We start from the raw sequence: 15,200 nt of genomic DNA on the forward strand, positions 1-15,200 counted from the left end.
CAGTACATCCAAAAGGTTCATTGCCTCACAACATACTCCAATGTTATCAAACGTTTATTGGAAAGAGGGAGATCTATGTTATAGTTACAGTGAGTGAAAATTTAACCTTTCGGGTCGGTTTTGCTGTTTGTTTTTGCTGCAGTGTGTTGTTCACCGTTTTGTTTTTATTAGTCTGCAAATAGTTACTAACAATAATGATTCTCTTTGATGCGTAACGATGTGAAGTTTGTGAATTATTCCTCTTCGATAAATATCTAATCACTACCACCACTCACTATCGGGAAGAGGGGAAATAAAACAACACCCCAGCGTCAAACGTTTTTATTTGCCCCCGTTGCCCCCTTTGTTCCGTCTCCTGGTAGGAATCGTACGAAATCTAAATCATAATCAGTTGCGCACCTTTTGTTGCAAATAAGTATGTAGTGTTTCATAACCAGAGAGGTATCCCAAACGGTTGTCGTTAGTGGTTGTAGAATACCGCGAGTTGTCCACTGTTTGGGGAGTAATGGAAACTTACTCAATGTTCGTCGTAGGGCGTTTGTTAATTAGTGCACGTATGTATACTTCCTCCTTTTGCACTGGAACGCATGCATTTGGTTAATACTAGTGTGACCGACGGTGATAAGTTTGCTGTTGATTGATGACGCTGGTTTTTGATCACTATTTGAAACAAAGCTGTGAAAAAGGACAGTTTTACTCGCTCCTTCCTTCGTACCAGTTGTTCAGCTCAAAAATACTGTTAAATGGTTTTCTTGTGTTTTTAAACGGGTAATCGGAAGAATATACCCCAAACAATGTACCCCATCCAAATCTAAGCTGGACAAGATAATAACGCAAATGTTGCCTTTTCTTCGGTTACTTTTAATTCATAATGAACGCAGGAAATGGTATGTGCAACGTCCAATCTGCGCAGCCTCGTGTTGTGTTGTGTTAATGGTGCAAAAAAGTACTCGGCTTTATGCGTTAGTACAGTTCGTTCTGTCGTGTTCGGCACATCTGACAACACGCCTGGCTGTAATACGCATAGTTGCATAGTTTGGCCTTTAACACTATCGTACAGTTGGGGAAATCATCTCGGCAATTTTCATCGTTCGGCATCATGTCCGGCCGTGGCTCATAGTACGGATCCATCGATGATGAGGCGGACAGGGTCGTCGTGTAAGTGGAGTACGTTGTCGTGCGGGTTGTTGCAGGTGTCGCGGGCGAAGCGGTCGATGTTGGGCAGGACTCTTCGTTACACACCCGGTAAGACATAGGACGATCGGCGTAACGACAGCCACCTGATTCCTGGAGCAATTTGTCGCGCAAATTGAACTCTAGACATTTAACCACCCGACGTTGATTTCCTCCGCCGCAAGGTTTGGTACACTGTACAAAGTACGTAGAAAAAAATGTTGAGAAGAATTCATGGTTATTGTGAATTAATTTGATCTATTCACAAATGGAGGCTGCAAACTAATGGGCGAGAAAAAAAACACGATCTCATCCACCTACCTCAGTCCATTCGGAAAAGTGCCACCTTGGTTTACATTCCTCGAATGATTCGGTGTCGCATGGTTCGATCGATTTTGGTCGCAGTTCGGCATCACATTCACTTTCCGGAGCAAAGTGATCGTTACGGATGCAGAGCACTGTTCTGGAGCGTGTCAGATTGAAGCAATCTCCGGAGCACTATGAGAGAAATGGAAGTTACTTGCATTCACCACACTACCTCCAGTTACGGAGATTCACCATACTCACCAGAGTCCAAGGACCCGCAAACCATTCGCCAAATTCGCAAGCTCGATTGCTGGTACATTCACGCGACGTTTCCGGCATCATGCGCAGATCGCAACGTTCCGAGTTGATCGACGAGCTACGATCGCAGAAGATCGAACGTGTTTGCATGCCAATGCCGCAGTTCGTAGAGCACCGAGTGCTCCAGTTTGCCGTCAACCAGACGCCGGTTTTCTTCGACTCTGCTCGATAGTTGATGTGGTTGATATCGGTTCGCTGCCGACTGTGCGGTACGATGATGCCTCCGTTCGACATTGGCCCATTCTCCATATCGTTCTGTGTATGACTGTGACTGCCACCATTGTGGTGCTCGTGGTGTTGATGCTGATGTTGTCCCCGATGGCCACGGTGTTCATGCTGATGTTGGCTTACCGTCGGTTTGTATCGTGGCTTTTCTGTTCTTGCTGGTGTCGGTTTTACAACACGTGAGCACTCGCAGCGTTCTGTGCTGGGCGGGAGCTCTTCCATACAGGCCCCATTGTTGACCTGTATCACAATGCCGGACAGTAGCTCTTGGACGCACTTGACTTCGCGCGTTCGGAACACCTCCTCGTCATACTTCTCCTCGCAGTTACACTGATCCCAGTCACCAAGCTTCCAGTACGCGGGGCAGGGTTGTGTGTTACAGCGTAACAAATTTTCATTCAGCACCGGTTGCTGCAGATGGGCACACCGTTTGACCGAAAAGACGCGCGTAGGAGATTCACGAACACATTTTATGATGGGTTGCTGGATGCCTCCGCCACAGGACTTACTGCATGCGCTGAATCCGATCACTTTCCACAGATACTTACGCTTACGCTGACCAACCCGTCCCGTGCTGGGGGTGCTTGAGTTGTTGGCTGATGTTACCAACCGTTGCTTTGGCACACGCAGATTGGATTTTTCCGAGATTTCATTTCCCGCTGCAAATAACAAATGTCAAAGAGTTCGAAAAACAATATATAAACTCCCATCGCCTTGGGTTGTTACATTGGGCCAAGATTTTGTTTCCACTTTGGTGAATTTTCGACCCGTTCAACTCGTGTTTTTGTCCTACCTTCGGCACTGGGAATTTCTTCTTGTGATGTAGGCTCGGAGGGGAACACGGGAAGAAGATATTCGTACTTGATACCCGGGTTTGGTGACTGTGAAAGCAGAAACACCTGCACCGGTTCGTTCGTGGGCCCAAGCGCAGTCACCCATTCGGTGATGCCTTCCACGTGCCGGAAGCTGCTGTTTGAACCGTTGTTCAACCCATCGACTCGACGATAATCGAACACGGTCCCGGCGGCAATGTAATGTCCACTGAGCGAAATCGTGTAGTCGCCATTGATGAAAAACCGTTGATCAGCCGTTTTCAGTGCTATCGAAAGAAATTCGGGGAATCGGCGGTGCAAAAAAAAAAAAAATCGGAAAATGTATATTTTATTACCTTTGGTGAAATATCGCTTTGGAGAATGTACAAATATTTAATATTATGTTTCCGGTGGGAAATTCGTACTACTCATAAAGTACTACGAATTGCTAATGTCAATTGTTTTTTCCCGCCGGCTTTAAAATGTAAAGACTTGAACTAATGTTTTCTACCAGCAAATGTATTATTTAGAGAAATAATTTTCCTATCAGAAAGGTACTGCTCAGAGTCCATTAGTGATAGTTTAAGTTCCTAAAAAAGGAGTTTCAAATCTTGCGTAAAAATTATTGACTCTTCCATCAATTTCGGCCCAATGTGATTGTTTCCCCTTTGGTGGCTATTATGCTGCACAATAATCTCATCTTTAATGTTACTATACTGCTTGGTGGTCTTTGAACTTTCTTCTTTCAATGTTTTTTTTTATCGAAGGAACTGCGTACAACATGAGCGGGGAATTGTTCGTGGAATACATGGTTCCCCATTGTTGTACCACTGAAGCATCTAGGCCAAGTCTGACCTAAAATTAGACTGGACTGTGGTGTAATCTCACAAAAGACTATAAGCGCTGCTCAAATGCACTCTTTTATTAACATTTTGCATGTGTTTCATTTATACGTACGTAGGTTTCGCCATTTGTCAGCAAATAAAATTATCCTTCTTCACCAAAAAGCATTTGTACAACTTTGGAATGTGCTCTATGGTTGATACGTACTATTTCAAGGTCCTATTTGGATAATTAGAGGCCCTAACGCCTTCGAAAAATGTAACAAAAATGTGTCCTTCTCACAGTTGTGCATTTGCATCGTTTGGTTACATCTCGATCCTAGAATTCAGAACTACTTCCAAAGAGCTCCGGTCCAAAAAGGCCTTCCGGTACACCTGATAGATTCTGGTGTAACATTCCATTACGTCGGGTCAAAGACTTTTAGATATCGTACCATCTGACCAAGTTCGTCTTCCATATTGTTCACGATACACTGTAGTAAAGACTACTAATTTTTACCAGTTTACCAGAATCTTCGTGCAAATTGACGTCAAAAGATTTAAAACCACCGTGTGCGGTATTAAAAAATCTCATTCAACCAGATTCTAAGTGGTTTTAGTATTCACCATATACATATAAGATCTGGGCTAGAAACGATCGTCATTATAGAATGCCTCGGGGATTTTGAGAAGTAGTTCCTTAGCTATCCATAACACGTTGTTTGCGACAAGATATATGATGATGATGATAAGCCTCACCCCTTACCCCAACACAGGTTTGAGAAGGATGGAATTATCTTTACGATATTTTTAATCTAATAATAATAAGCACAAAAAAGGAACAAGTGGTGGCATCAATATGCATTTTGAAGAGTCCGCTGTATCATTCACGATTCCAAGACGCTTCCAACCTAATTCCACCAAGGACAAAAACGGGCCTCATTTCACCACAATGGTATTCCCTGGCATCGTTTAGATGGCGATCCTGAACCAATGAATGGAACTGTTTCACCATATTTAAGGGCACGGCTGCAATTTGCATATGGCCAGATCCATTAATACCAGCTGGTGGTTGTAAGGCTCTACCTTCCGAAGCAGGGAAATCCAATGCATCTGAAATCAGCCACGTTTAAACATCAATGTATGAATCTTGCTGTGACTTCTTAGATTGTGCATACCGTGAAGCCTTCACTATGAAATCAACTGGCCACTTTTCGCGCGCGTGTATCAAACTTGCGTTGTCACATTATATTTTTTAATCAATATTTTAAAATGCAAAAATCTTGTCATCATCACTAGATCATGATGACAACTGTTATACAAAACAGAGTGACATGGGACATCTACACATATATCATATTACACAGTTTGTTTAACTTATACGGTACACCCACGCTTGAATTCTTGTAAGCTACTCGCGTTCTTAATTTCTACTGGCAATCTGTTGTACCGTTGAACCTCCTTGAAAAACAAAGAGTTTCTTGCACTGTGAGACAGTAAGTTCGGAATGCTGGGTTCATCTACCCTGTGCCTATGGACGTCAGATCCTCGAATTATACTCTCTTCCAGATACTCTGGTAATAGGCCATTCAATAATCAAAATATAAAGGTCATGGTCTGATACACAATCCTCTGTTCTATCTACAGGATATCTAACATAACAGCAGACGGTGTAAGTCGACCACATCAAAAAATTAACTTCATAATAAGATTTTACAAACGTTGAGGCCTAATCATTTGACCCTTATTGTAAAGAAACAGAATGGACGAGCAGAAATCAAAGTGTGTTGATAGAAGTGATTTGTAGAGGTAAACTTTCCCGAAAAAATCAAGATCGTTCAAGATCCACATTTCTTTGCCTCTTTGGTGATGACCCAGTCTATGAGAGCGTGGAACTTCAACTTGTCGTCTAAAATAACCTCCAAGTATTTAACCTGGCGGGTTCTCTCGATTCGTTCCGTATACAGAATATATATATACAGAATAATTTGATGCCATCTGAAACATCTATCGAGAACAGATCATTTTGACATCATTTCGTTATGATATAATAGGGAAAACCCACCTAATATGTAAAGCGCATTTTCAGCTCCAAGCACAACTATCACAATTACATTTCCTGGAACAAAGAACTGGAACTGCTTTACAAAGAAGCCATCCAGGAATGCTTGACTGTGTAGTAAGGTTCTAGTAGATAGAGTAATGCTTTGAATGTTGGAAAAAAATTTCCCCTGCGTTTTTGAACCCCCTCATCAAATACGACCCAAAAACGTTTGGGATTGGGTTGAATATATGTTTTAAAACCACGCGTCTATAAACGGTGCTGTCGTACCCATTAGCGAAGAGTGCGTGTAAAGAACCGGAAAAAAGCTATCATACCGCGACACAGTACAGAGCACCGGGACAGGACACTCGGTCGGTGAGAAAGAAACATACAGCACATTGCATGAATTAATGGATAATGTTTCGAGCCGTGCGCGTCCCGTCGACCGCTTTCGGATGGAAATGGAAAGTAAATTAAGGTATGCATCGGACAGATTTCCATCTTAATTTGGTGATGGTGCAGGTAATTCGTGTGTGTGTGATTTTTTCTTGCCATGAGCTTTAGGGTTTGATGTAGTGACAGTACGTTCTAGCGCCATCGAATGGTGGCAACGCTGATGGTTGGTGCAATGCGGCCATTGTACACTGATCCAAACCTGTGTTGGCGTTTGGTGATATACACTGGTGCATTTGGATATGGGATCGGGTTGGATGGGATTGCAGCTAGGGGATAGATTTTCAATACACTTTGTATGGATTTAACCGCAGAGAAAGAAGCTGCATCGACACGTTTGCAGTAATGGTTAAATGCTTCCCGATATTGGCAATGCCATCAATCTACGTTTATCTCAATTGGTCCTCTTGCAAACTGGACAAAAAGAGCACAAAGTGTTTCAGGGTACCATTATGATTGCTAGTCGGTTATTATTGGATTTATGTGCGATTTATGATAATTTGTTAGCTGGGGATTGTGTGAAAGATTTGTTTAAAGTGCGTTGTGTGCTATTGCGGAATTCTTGGTCGTTTACTCAGCTTATGATAAACAAAATTTTTAATGCTATGCTGTCTATAGTTTTTTTTCTATTCTCCTTTAGTACGATCACTAGCCCTGGTTAACACACAAGCTGTCTAATCAGAGAAAATCTTGTAAAGTAATGTTCCATTTGATTTGTTTATTCTTAATGATATTTTAAAATTGCATCATCCATCCGACATGTACAGTGTGTTTGTCGAGAGGAAATTAATTTCGAGTACAAACTAGAAAATGCTGATGCGGTGTTACGTTTACTTATCGTAAAACTAATTTGCTTAACTTCACCCATTGCGTACAAAGAGGTAAGGTATGGAATGAGCATCATCGATCCTGCCTCTTCCCTTAGCTCGGTTTGTGGTTACCATTCATGGAAACGGTTCATCCATCATAAGTATATCAAGAACGAAGAGACATTATGTGCCCCAAAGAGATGGTAGAAGTCGAAAGAGATCTTTACCAAGAAAAACAAGAATCTTTCGAGTTGGTTTTATTTATTCACAAGCTTTCGCCCACCGAAGCCAACACTAGCAGACGGTACCCGATGCATCGGATGCTGCTGAAATAGTGCCATATCCACTTCACTCCAATCCCAAGAACGAAAAACGATGAGCTCCACATCCTCGGCATCCCAGGATGGTGGCACCTGGTGTAAGGCCACAGACGCAAAATGGACACCGAACGGGACAGGGCAGCATAATGCTGCAGAGCGTGTGAAAAGAAGTGTCGCATTAGTTACAAACGATGACAGCACTCGGGTACGAATGCTAGCAACCGGTTACCCGTTGCATATGGAAATGGCAGCAAATCGGCACACCTGCAAATGGCAACACCCTGTCACACACCCTGCATTCACTTTTCACTCTGTTTAATGCAGGAATATGTTTCCGACCTCATGCGGGGTATGCGGGCCATGTGAGTGGGTGCGTTCGTCCATATTGTGTCAGCAAGTGTCTAACGGCTCATAAATCTACCCCATGATGGGTCATTTCTTCTGACTAAATCAACCACGACGGGGTGTACTTAGGATGGTTGGTGTGTAGGTATTGGGTAAGGAAGTTCTATTCACTTTCATTCGAAATGGAAATCGACAAAAAAAACATATGAAAATATACACAAAACCGGGTGGATCGCAATACTGGATGGGTAACGGTGTTACATTTACGTTCCTTCACCATTAGAAACGTAGTACCGAAGTGGCGCGAACGGTGTCCATTAATAGTGGGAGTTGGAGCTGCTTTCATCGTTTTCATTTAGGAAAAACGCTCTAGCTCTCGGTTGGTGTGTGCTACACGGCCACCAAACCCACCTCACTACCCATGACGTATTTGCTGACCAAGGAATGTAATAAACTAAAAATAAACACATATTTAATACCCTCTTAAGTAAGCATGCAGATACAGGGCGCCACGTGGATAGAGAAACAGCAATGTTCTGTTACGATTCTCCGGAGGTCATCCGAATGGAAGAAAAACCAGTGGCGTAACGGTAGCAGGAAAGGTAGGCCATTTCAAGGCCGATTAAAGTGCATTAGCATAGTTGCTACTTCTCGCTCATCGTTCGCTTTTACTTCATTAGTAGTAGATGTCTTCAACGACCCGGGCCACCGCAGCGTTTTCCGCATTTGCATCGGCTTTGTATCCTTGCCCCTTGCGTGTGTGTGCTTTTTTTCTACCCCTTTGGAACTGATTTCCGTACGATTGGGTGTTGCACCCGTGCCAGGGTGCATGTGCACTTACCGAGATAGTTCTGGCTGTTCTGTAGCTCCGTTATCGTGATGTTGGATGCACCGGCTGGAATGGTGGCCACATGAACGTACCCATTGTCCGGGTTGGTCTTCGTGTAGATACCGGTAATGGGACGGCAAACGGTCATTTCGCACCGGACGGCACCATTGTTCATGAACGTGCCCGAAATAACGCCACTGTTGTGAACGGCCTGCGGAAGAAATAAATCAAACACATGTCATTTGCAGTGCGAATAGTAATAGGCGCTAGTGCTCTATTCCCCATCCGGTTAAGATCCTGTAAAATGGTCATGGTGTGTCCAGCAATGAGCACATCGCATGTGACACATTCCCCCAGCAGGTGGCAAATTGAAAATGGAGCTTTAAAAAAAAGGAAAGGTACATTAAACACCTCTAGAATTACCAATCTGTTTGAAATTGAGAGAAAATCTGGCCTCATTGTTTGCGGTCCAAGAACCATCGACAAACGGCACATTTTTGTGATATTGTGCAGAATGTAGTGGATATTTGTTTGTATGTAAAAAAAAATTAATGCAACACCTTCAAATCCCATCCGGACCGTCACCCCGTAGCATGGACTGACTATCCTGCTACGTGGTAAAATAAGTCTTGATACGGCCAGGCTGTTCTAACCGAGCAAAAAAAATTAATGCAACACCTTCTCATATCGCTCAGGTTTTCTTCACTTCATCAACGCGGGCAAAGAACCAAACCAAATGACACAGTTTAAAAGAATGGTGCTTTTAGAAGGGACTGCTCCATTCAGCTCTACTTCCTACTTAAGAAGAACCAGAGTTAGTGAAGAATTTTAGTCTTTCAAATCCTCTGATAGTGTTGTGTAACAAGTATTGACTGTTGCTACATTTATTTTTCCTCTCAGCTTGGGACAAATTTAACTAGAAAGCACGCGATGGCATTACAAACAAGCGGGCAGGGGTATAGAACGACCATCTGTGCGACGTAAAGACCATTTCTTTCATCCTATTTACGTCTTAAGAAAACTGTGTTTGCTTTTAATTTTCTCCAACGATGCTTTTACAGCAGCTCGCAACCTTCCGGCCGGGCTGGTTTGTTGTCACCTCGGCAGTGTCAAGTATGCGGGCGTTTCTCAATCGAATGTATCAGTCCGTGGTCGTTATTAACTGGTTCAAGCTCCTTCGCTTTAAATATGGCTTGTAGAGCTATGAAGATGGCTGTGGCTGATTGTATATATCGTTGCTTTAAGAGCGTGTATCCTTCTGAGCACCTGATTAACATTTGCTCTGTTTCACATTAAATGGATCATTTCTTCTCTAGACTTCAGGTGAATGTGTTGCTTTAGGTATTCTCCGTTAGGTTGATGAAACATCATCTTTTATAGATTGATTTTTCTATTAGCCATTAGCTTGTGTATTTTAGTATGCAATTCCTGTATCCTTTTATTCTATGCTAACATATCAAATGGAATATTTAAGAAATCATACACCTATAAAATATTCCAATAATAAACCGACCGGTGGCCTGTGTGATAAATAGTGCCGGTTCCACACAACAGTACCGGGTATCAAACCTCATCCTTTGCATTCACGTATAGCTCCGTTTTAAACATAAGTTTAGTATGCCAGAAATGGCCGGCATGACCTTAGAGGCCGTGAAGCCAAGAAGAAGAAGAAGTTATAGTTAGGAGTTATAAACTTATAACACAGGTGTCTTAAAAATCTGTTTTGTTAAACATATTTGAAAGAAGTACTTTATTAAAGATTTTTGATGGATATTTAAAATAACACGTAGAAGCATTAATTTTTTTATTTATTTATTATTATTATTTATTATTTATTTTATTTATATTTATTATTTATTATTATTTTTTTCTGTTTGGATATAAAATTATCTTCTGACTGGTCTGAGCTGACTCACAGTCTTCAAACTTTAACAATTCTAATATATCGAATGTCATGAATCGAATCTTATCATAACTGGCACCAAAGTATTCCAAAAATATGTCTAAACTACGCGTTTTTTACAAGGTATCAATGAATTTGAATTTAGGGAAAATTCGATGTGAAAATACCGAGTACAAACGGTTTATTAAGGACAAATTATATGTTGTTGAAAAAGTTGAAATGAATATAGGATGCTTATTGACTATACTACTTTTTAACACATTAGTTTCACAAAATCTAATGGTTCCAGTTTGACGTCTGAAGGATATTTTGTGAATAAATTTTGGTGTACCACTGTAGTTATAGTATACAGAACCAAAAAACATGAAACAGCTCAATATAGACTAGTTTTTTGCTAAACATTTTGAACAATATTCCTCATGTTTTGCACAATTTTAAAAATGCTCATCTGTTTATACAAATTTTCATTGTTAAAATACCTATGGAAGAGAATTGTTAGTTCAACTAAGCAAAAGGTTGTACGATGTACTAAATTTTCCACAAACCTTTACTGTCGCTACTAAAATATAGGCCAAAAACACACACACTTTATAGAAGTTTTTCAATGAAGAAGTTATTATTCTATCTTTACGATTTGAAAATTTGAACATTATAACATAACGGACCCGATCAAACTTTAAGCATCTTCTAACAATTTCTCAATGTGCCTATTAAATGCTACCCCACAGGTGGGCTTTTTGCATGAAAACATGACCGTGAAAGGAAGTTATTGAAAATGTGCCTTATTCTTGCCATCAAACGGACCACTCTCTCTCTTGGGAATTATATCTGTCATACCGAAGCCATGGTAAGAAACCACTTAATTATTCCGTTTTCACACTTTCACGGAACAAAACGGGTGTGGTAATCTAAGCAGAATAATTAAGAACGAAACGCTTCACAATGAAAAACACACAACTACTCTGTTCCACGTCCACGTGATACACAACACAACTATGAACTCCGATTGCCTGTGTGACTGTCCTAGCTAGCAATGTGGTTGGTTTACCACAGCTTAAAGTTTGGCGTTCCGCAGCATCATTGCTCTTCCCGTTTACTTCCGTTTTCCGTTTATGAAGATGCTACGAAAGCAGCGCCTGTACGCTTTACGGATATTTTTCACCGATGGTTGAGTGAACTGAATAAAGAGAAATAATACTCTCATGAGCCTGATATATCAACCAGCGTGGCATCCCGAGAAGTCGGTACAGCATCGCCCAACTCTGGAACTGGAACTTTTGCAGCAAGGAAGAAGGAATCCTACAAGGCTTTGTTGTCCGAATCCGAAACCAGAAATCTTCCCGAATCCCTCCCCACCCAACCGTCCTGCACCTGAACGCATTCCCCTACTTGAATCTGATATCAACATCCGCATCGGTCAGCAGTACTTACCACCAGTAGTGCAACGGCAACGATCCGAAGTAATGAATTTTTAAAAAACATTTAAAACAGTTCCACTCGTTTTTCACTGAACGTTGAAAGAAATTTTGCCGGTATGGTTGAATGTGGATCGGTGGTGGTTTCTGTAGAAGATGCGGGATTTGTTGAGGGATTTTGCGTTTGCTAAACCAGTATATTCCCGTTGGTGAAGAAGAGTCACGTCACCGTGGCAAACACGGAAATGGATTGTGGAGAAAGGTTAATAAAGTATTCACGAAACTTTTCTCACACCGTCTGTTCTGCAGTGGGCACCTTCTTTTACGTACACGAAGCCGTCGGTTAGTCCTCCGGCGACCAGTGACCGGATTTTGCACAACCTCACTTAGCACAGTGCGCCGATTGTTTTAATTCAAAAGAAAGGTTAATTAATCACCTCGGGGGAGTGGAGGGGGACACTTGGACAGATTGAATCACAGGCGAAACTGAACAGAATCACATGTTTTATGAACTGTCACGGTTAGCGATTGTTGGGCGGATTGCTTCCAATTCAGGAGAAATAGTTGTTGTACATCGTTGTGTAAACCTTTTACAAGAATCGAATTGTCGGAAAAAAGCCTCCTGAAAACATTTACCTAATTTAACAAAGTTTCAATTTCATCCAAATACTCCCATCATTCGTAGAAGCTCTTACTTTCTACCACAACGTACGTCGAATCATTAGTGGCAACAAAATGTCGCCAGTGCCGTTATCCGCTTTGAACAAGATGAGTTGATGTTTGTGGTTTGCCAACGCCAAAGGCAACGGAAGTAAGTTTTCATCGGCAAAGTTAAAGGATCGGAATCAGTTACTCAGTTTACTTTGCTGGGAAGACACCAATATTCTTGTGCTTCAAGTGCAAGACGTAGAACTGGAGTTACGTTTCAAGGAATTTTTGAACATCGTAAATGTTTCGTCAGCATTATATTACAGTTTTCCTTACATTCAATTGTCTGGTAACAAGCTACTAACGAACGAAACCCATTGTTATTGAGAAAATATTATTGTTTCTTTTTAGTTATATTTTAAACCTCAATATGGGGTTTCTTCACCACCAAGTGAACCACTCATACAATCTAATAAGAGATACTTTTTCGGTCTAATTTTTAAAGATCGGTTGGTTAAGAGTCATCCATATTGCTGTATTTAGCTCGTAACAGCATATCTTCCTTAACGGCTCACGTTGATCCTCCGGTTTCTATTAATCTACCCAAAAATAATCCGATTTATCATAAGGAGCGACCATATTCTATCGCGTGCCGTGAAAGGATATGAAAGGATTTCATTAGCGAAATGTTTCTTTCTTCACACGCTTCTGCAAAACTTAAGACAGCTAACGACACACTAAGCGGTGATTAGGTTAGTTCCCACCAGACTGTTGTTATCCGAAACGAACCGTCAAACTCATAAGCTTCGTGGGACTTCCAGAGTTGGACGCACAAATCGAAAGGTACTGGTACGCTTTCGTCCCGTGTCGATCTTCATTACGCTTTCATAATACATAAAGTGTTATAATTCAATTCCAGCCAGCGCAACATCTTACAGGTCGTTTAACTCGCGGATACGCCTTGCCTCCTGCCGTGCGACACAGCTTGCCTTTTGCTGGCGAAGAACGGTTGGCATCCGAGAGATGGCAAAATACCGCACAACCGTAGTTTTTGGAAGCGAATCTCAGTAAACGCTTTCCACTTCATTGACCGCGTTGAAGCGTAGAGCTTCAGGTTGGGTTGGTGATGATTGCTGACATTTTACCGAAAACTTTGTCCGACTGAGAATCCCCTGTTCGTTTAAGAACCGTTGTCATCCTCGTCATCATCAGCATCATCATCATCGTCGACGAGGCGAAACTTAATTTCGAGCATCAAATCAGTCTGGCTATTCTCCAACGGACGTGTTCGGTCGGATCGTCTGAGGGAGCCTACGAAGGCAATAAGCGTAGCTTCTTGAGGTTCGTATGACAAGAATGACCGACTCCGTAGCCCCGCATATCCTAGTACCTGGCGGCGCGTAAGTTCGACCACAAAGTTGAACTCCGATCTCGGGCGGAAAAGTTTATTAGAATATCAAAAGCGACGTAGCGTTCACAGGGAATTGCCCCCGGACCGGTGATCTCGACCACTCGATGGATGCACCGGCGGAATTGGTTTTTCTGATGCAAGATTCTTGCTCAGTACGGTTTGTTACCGGTGTGACCGCAACTGCAAGTGGAAGTTGAAATAAGCTTCAAAGATAGGAAAAGTTAAACAAGATGTAAAGCCTACATTTCAACCGAAACCATTGCAAAGTACATAGTATGAGGTTGGTAGTGGTTTTACGCTGGTTGCATTTTTCTGGTGCATTTTCTTCTCCATTCTTTGCAGCCAGTGGAATCCTTGCTTAGCACTATCTTTAAAGATCCAAACAAATTCTCTTGGTTTAGCGGTTCTGTTGCCTGTTCTGCCAATGCCTTCGTTAGTTCGTTAGCTAAGAAAAACATTACTGTAACATACATTAACCATCGTTAGCACAAATGAGGTTTAATTCATTAAAATGTTTTAACTTAAAGTTTATTGTTTTATTTTTTTATCATATTTATTCAATAAACATTGACTCATTTTTATGAGTCCAAATATGAATTAAATAAAAGTAACATTGTCTCCAGGATTATGCTTCATTATACATAAATAAAGCATACCTGATCAAGTAAGGATTTCAATTTTATTTAAGTATAGAAAACCGTTCACAGATTGTACGCAATTTATCGATTCATCTGCAAATAGTTTGTTATGATTTTTATTTCTTCACTATATATAGACTGTACAAAAACCATAACACCCTTCGCAGCCTTTCGGTGTTTCACAACCCGGATGTATGTGATCGGAGAAATTCCTTACGCCGTTAGTCTACTGCTTTCGTCTTTCAAAGGTATCTGCTTACCTCTGTCCTGCGCGTTTTTACCGGTCTAAACCTTTATGTTATATCGACTGAAGAGGATCGACTTTCTTTCTAAGGCGAACGGCTCTTCTATAGGTGAAAGTTTTTTTTTTCAAAGCAATACTGTACTCGTCCACCCGAGATTGAATCAGAGCGCTTACCGTATCGTAAATGGAACTGCAAAAAAAAGTCAACTCAAGTATGCATCTCAGCAAGGTGCGCCTCTCGATACTCTCGATGGTCACAAACTCAAAACCCAATCAACCTTTATACTCACAAACTGGGTTATAAAGTAGCTAGAACCGGCACATCATATGCAACGTGTACCCAGTATAGTAGCTTTACACTTTCTTCCTTATGTTCCACCAAAAGAAAGCATACATATGGTAATAATAGTGTGTAGGTATGGGTTTATACTGTGACAGAATATGATGCTTATCAACTTCTCATCACTATCGGTTATTCAATTGAGT

The 15,200-nt window shown here is 41.5% G+C and overlaps 1 protein-coding gene across 3 annotated transcripts in view; it reads right to left on the reverse strand.

Moving 5' to 3' along the window:
- Positions 1–16: 16 nt before the first annotated feature.
- The window catches only part of LOC125775118 (thrombospondin type-1 domain-containing protein 4), an 82,215-nt gene continuing 67,031 nt past the window's right edge, over positions 17–15,200 (reverse strand). For all 3 annotated transcript variants that reach the window (XM_049445618.1, XM_049445619.1, XM_049445620.1), the window contains exons 8-12: positions 8,468–8,666; positions 2,816–3,121; positions 1,741–2,681; positions 1,495–1,671; positions 17–1,368 (exon numbers count right to left, since the gene is read on the reverse strand). In XM_049445618.1, the coding sequence (XP_049301575.1) occupies positions 964–1,368; positions 1,495–1,671; positions 1,741–2,681; positions 2,816–3,121; positions 8,468–8,666 (2,028 nt within the window). In that variant the 3' untranslated portion in view covers positions 17–963. The remainder of the gene's footprint in view (positions 1,369–1,494; positions 1,672–1,740; positions 2,682–2,815; positions 3,122–8,467; positions 8,667–15,200) is intronic.

This window comes from Anopheles funestus, chromosome 2RL (genome assembly GCF_943734845.2).
Source record: "Anopheles funestus chromosome 2RL, idAnoFuneDA-416_04, whole genome shotgun sequence".
In the NCBI taxonomy this organism is placed as follows: domain Eukaryota; kingdom Metazoa; phylum Arthropoda; class Insecta; order Diptera; family Culicidae; genus Anopheles; species Anopheles funestus.